General features: G+C 36.5%; 1 protein-coding gene across 1 annotated transcript in view; it reads left to right on the top strand.

The window, feature by feature from the left end:
* LOC128222370 (uncharacterized protein PF3D7_1120000-like) overlaps positions 1–5000 on the top strand; it is a 75706-nt gene that overhangs the window by 38566 nt on the left and 32140 nt on the right. The window contains exon 12 of the mRNA XM_052931345.1: positions 4098–4139. Within this exon, the coding sequence (XP_052787305.1) occupies positions 4098–4139 (42 nt within the window). The remainder of the gene's footprint in view (positions 1–4097; positions 4140–5000) is intronic.

Here is a 5000-nt window from a genome sequence, read left to right as displayed (position 1 = left end):
CAACTACCTACTACTACTGTTACTTTAATTATTGGGTGAAAGTTGTTATTCCGTCACAGTCGGGCGTTTGTCGTCGTCCCTTTAAAGTTGGGCATAAGTCAATCTCCTGTCACGATTGCACCTAAGTTGAACGACCCTAACAGTTGGGCTTTAGTTGTCCTCCTCGTACAGTTGTGGGTTAATGTTTACCCCGACAGATATGGGCATAAGTGTATCTCCCCTCCCCGTTGGCCTTTAATGTTATTTGCCTGTCAGTAAGGCGTAATTAATCGTCTCTCACAGGAGTTTGTAAGTGGTCATCTCATTATAGTGATGCATTACTTGTCGCCCCCCAAGCAGCTGGGCCTAAGTGGTCCACCAATAACAGTTGGGCGTTTTACGCTATTCCTTAAGAGTTATACATACGTTGTCCTCGACTCACAATCGGGATCGACACTTACTATCCTAACAGTAAAGAGTATGTGTTATTCCCCTGACAGTTGGGCTTTAGTGGTCCTCCCAGCTCATTTGGGCATAAGTGGTCCTCGCCTCACAATAAGGTGTAATTATACTTGCCCTTACAGCTTGGCGAAATTGATGCTCGCCTCATAGTTGTACGTTCCTTCATATCACAACACATTTGGGCGTCAGTTGACCCCGCCTCACAGTTTGGCCTAAGTGACCCTCACGGCGCAGTTATGTGTAAGTGGTCCTCCCCTCACAGTTTGGTGTAAGTGGTCCTCCCCTAACAGTTGGGCGTTATTTGTCCTCGCCTAATAGTGTGCTTTAGTTTTCCTCACAGTTAAGAATAAATTAACTTCACATTATGGTTCGGAGTTTTGGATGATGAATGTGATTAGTACCAGTTTTAAGGCCGCGATTATATTATGTCAATTAAAAGGGTAGTGGATGAGGTACATTTTTTCAGTGTGCATTATCTCATCTGAAAGTATTGTCAAAGTTTTGGTTTTATAATGATGATACTCGGTATAAATGCATTTGGCATGAAAGTCGGATATAGTTTAGAATTATTACTACTACTACTACCCGATGTATACAATATTGATTGAAAGCTCATATAGCGTTTTTGCTTACAATGGTGAATGTACTTTTTAAAAAGACAAAAGTAATCATACAGTTATGGATTGTTGGGTTAATGTTATATTATGTACGTTGAACTCAAATTGAACTCATAACAATAAATATATTGCATTACGTTTATCTATTAATTGTTTCTGGTCAAGTTATAAGAAATATAAGACATATAAAAATTATTAGATATTCAAAGGAATCAAAGCCAAACACACATTAAGCATGAGACACATTGCTTTTCAAAAACACTCAATTCATACAACTGACAAATTGTCGTAATGTTCCGTAGATTCTACTGTTTCAATCTCGTTAAAACTGTTGAGATTCATTTTAGTTTGTATTTAGGCGTCGCCTCATTTGATTTGGAAATGAAATCCTCGTGCGTATATATTTAATAAGAAGCATATACATAAACACACTAATGAACAAACGCACGTAGGTCCACACTCAAGGAAAAGTACACATTGGCATACTCATCATAAATTGGTGATCAATAATTCAATTAAACAAATATTGCTGAATCACAGCTGGACTAGTTTTTCTTGAACAATTAAGGATATCTAATCATTATCTCATCTGAAAGTATTGTCAAAGTTTTGGTTTCATAATGATGATACTCGGTATAAATGCATTTGGCATGAAAGTCGGATATAGTTTAGAATTAAACCATTGAGTAAGAAGTAGAATCAAACCTCACAGTTGGGCGTTAGAGGTCACCTACTTCAAATATATTATTTTATTTTGATGAAAGTCATGCATTCACAGTTCAAATTTGTAATGACTTCGGCATTTAAGGAGATAAAATGCATTTGTTTAAAAAGTATTGCTGAAAAACAAAATACATATATTTGTTGATCACTGTAGTTTTAATTTAACAGTTTATTAGTATGAAGACGATCTTATAATATATTTTACGAGCATTTTTATCACTTTCATATTTGCCAAAACACGTAAAACCTATACATCGAGATTACGAACGTTTGCTTTAATCGAAATACAAATAGTGTATGATTTCACCGAGTACATTTTAAAATAGTCGACATAACCAGAACATCAAGATAAAATAACTTGAAATAACCAGTTTTGACTGTATATCGGTTTGAAAACTAATTCGGCAACTGATTCTCCTCATGCATGTTATTAGATATAAACAGATGAAATCGATAAGTAATCGAAATAACCATCTTGAAAATCGATTATGGTTTTGGTCCCATTTGCAATCCGGACAATTTATGACGGATACCAGTGCTTTATTTCATCTCACCAACGATCTTTTATTTTACGAACAACCACTAACACTACCACTACCACTACCACTACCACTTCAACTACCACTACCACTACCACTACCGCTACCGCTACCACTACCACTACCACCACTGCCACTGCCACTACTACTACTACTACCACTACTACTACTACTACTACTACTACTACTACTACTACTACTACTACTACTACTACTACTACTACTACTACTACTACTACTACTACTACTACTACTACTACTACTACTACTACTACTACTATTATTATTATTACTACTACTACTACTACTACTACTACTACTACTACTACTACTACTACTACTACTACTACTACTACTACTACTACAACTACTAATACTACTACAACTAAATCTACTACTACTACTACTACTACTACTACTACTACTACTACTACTACTACTACTACTACTACCACTACCACAACCACTACCACTACCACTACCACTACCACTACCATTACCACTACCACTACCACTACCACTACCACTTCAACTACCACTACCGCTACCGCTACCGCTACCACTACCGCCACTACCACTACCACTACCACTACCACTACCACTACCACTACCACTACTACTACTACTACTACTACTACTACTACTACTACTACTACTACTACTACTACTTCTACTACTACTACTACTACTACTACTACTACTACTACTACTACTACTACTACTACTACTACTACTACTACTACTACTACTACTACTACTACTACTACTACTACTACTACTACTACTACTACTACTACTGTTACTACTACTACTTCTACTACTACAACTACTATTACTTTTACTACTACTACTACTACTTTCAGCAACTTCATTAAGTCCATCGTTTAAAACATTTGTTAACGATCGTCCAGAGATACCTAACTTTTTTATGCCTGTATACTTACTTACTAGCATTGTTGACATTACCTTTTTTATGAGGGGTTAAAATATATCAATCCGACCACATTTCTGGGAAAAAACATCAATCCATTTAATAAATAATCTAAATATAACATTTGTAAATGTATTCACTGAACATCATCATTATTTTTTTATATATTTCTCCATTTAAGTACGTTGAGTATCATTGAGATATAAAATTCCTTCATCTGACTGAACACATTGTGAATATGTGTGATTAATTGACTTAAGTTAAATTTCATCTGATGCCAACGAACATAAATGATATACCAAAGAGCCGTAAAGCATTCTCCTGTACATAATTACATTTGTAAGTCTAGCTGCTTCTAACGGTTTGCTTTTATTTTTACCATATAAACGTTTTGTCTAATAATATGTTTGCTTTCCCTTCTAGCATGAACAAATGTTCATTTTGTGTCAGGAAAATACTGACGGATCCATTCTTTGTGTTTAGAAAGCATATTGAGCGTGGTGGTTAAGCTATATTCAATGATTCTCTAAAACAACAAAACTTACAATTATATTTATGCCGGCATATTGTAGAACAATAACCCCTCACAATTGAACGTTATTAAAGTGGTTATCTGTTTGGAACATATTGTGTTTATATTGATAGAAATGATGCAGTTACACAGTTTAAATGTATTAAATTTTAGACGTTTATGGAGATTAAAGGCATTTAATTGAAAAGTGTTGATCACTGTAGTTTTAATTCATCATTTATTCCTTTCCCGAAATGTATTTACTTCTGAAAACGCGTTATACGTAGTGTAATATTCTCATATGTTTTTTATTAGAATGATATCTCTCTCTTCAGGACTAGAGAAGAAATTAAAAGGTTGACCGATGAGAACAAGAGGCAAGTGAAAATTTACGAATGTTATTAATGTTTAATATTTGTTTCATTATTTATACTTCTAGTACAACTACCTACTACTACTGTTACTTTAATTATTGGGTGAAAGTTGTTATTCCGTCACAGTCGGGCGTTTGTCGTCGTCCCTTTAAAGTTGGGCATAAGTTAATCTCCTGTCACGATTGCACCTAAGTTGAACGACCCTAACAGTTGGGCTTTAGTTGTCCTCCTCGTACAGTTGTGGGTTAATGTTTACCCCGACAGATATGGGCATAAGTGTATCTCCCCTCCCCGTTGGCCTTTAATGTTATTTGCCTGTCAGTAAGGCGTAAGTAATCGTCTCTCACAGGAGTTTGTAAGTGGTCATCTCATTATAGTGATGCATTACTTGTCGCCCCCCAAGCAGTTGGGCCTAAGTGGTCCACCAATAACAGTTGGGCGTTTTACGCTATTCCTTAAGAGTTATACATACGTTGTCCTCGACTCACAATCGGGATCGACACTTACTATCCTAACAGTAAAGAGTATGTGTTATTCCCCTGACAGTTGGGCTTTAGTGGTCCTCCCAGCTCATTTGGGCATAAGTGGTCCTCGCCTCACAATAAGGTGTAATTATACTTGCCCTAACAGCTTGGCGAAATTGATGCTCGCCTCATAGTTGTACGTTCCTTCATATCACAACACATTTGGGCGTCAGTTGACCCCGCCTCACAGTTTGGCCTAAGTGACCCTCACGGCGCAGTTATGTGTAAGTGGTCCTCCCCTCACAGTTTGGTGTAAGTGGTCCTCCCCTAACAGTTGGGCGTTATTTGTCCTCGCCTAATAGTGTGCTTTAGTTTTCCTCACAGTTAAGAATAAATTAAC

The sequence above is a fragment of the Mya arenaria genome, chromosome 16, assembly GCF_026914265.1.
Source record: "Mya arenaria isolate MELC-2E11 chromosome 16, ASM2691426v1".
NCBI classification, from domain to species: Eukaryota; Metazoa; Mollusca; class Bivalvia; order Myida; family Myidae; genus Mya; species Mya arenaria.
This window is presented reverse-complemented; position numbering and strand designations above follow the sequence as displayed.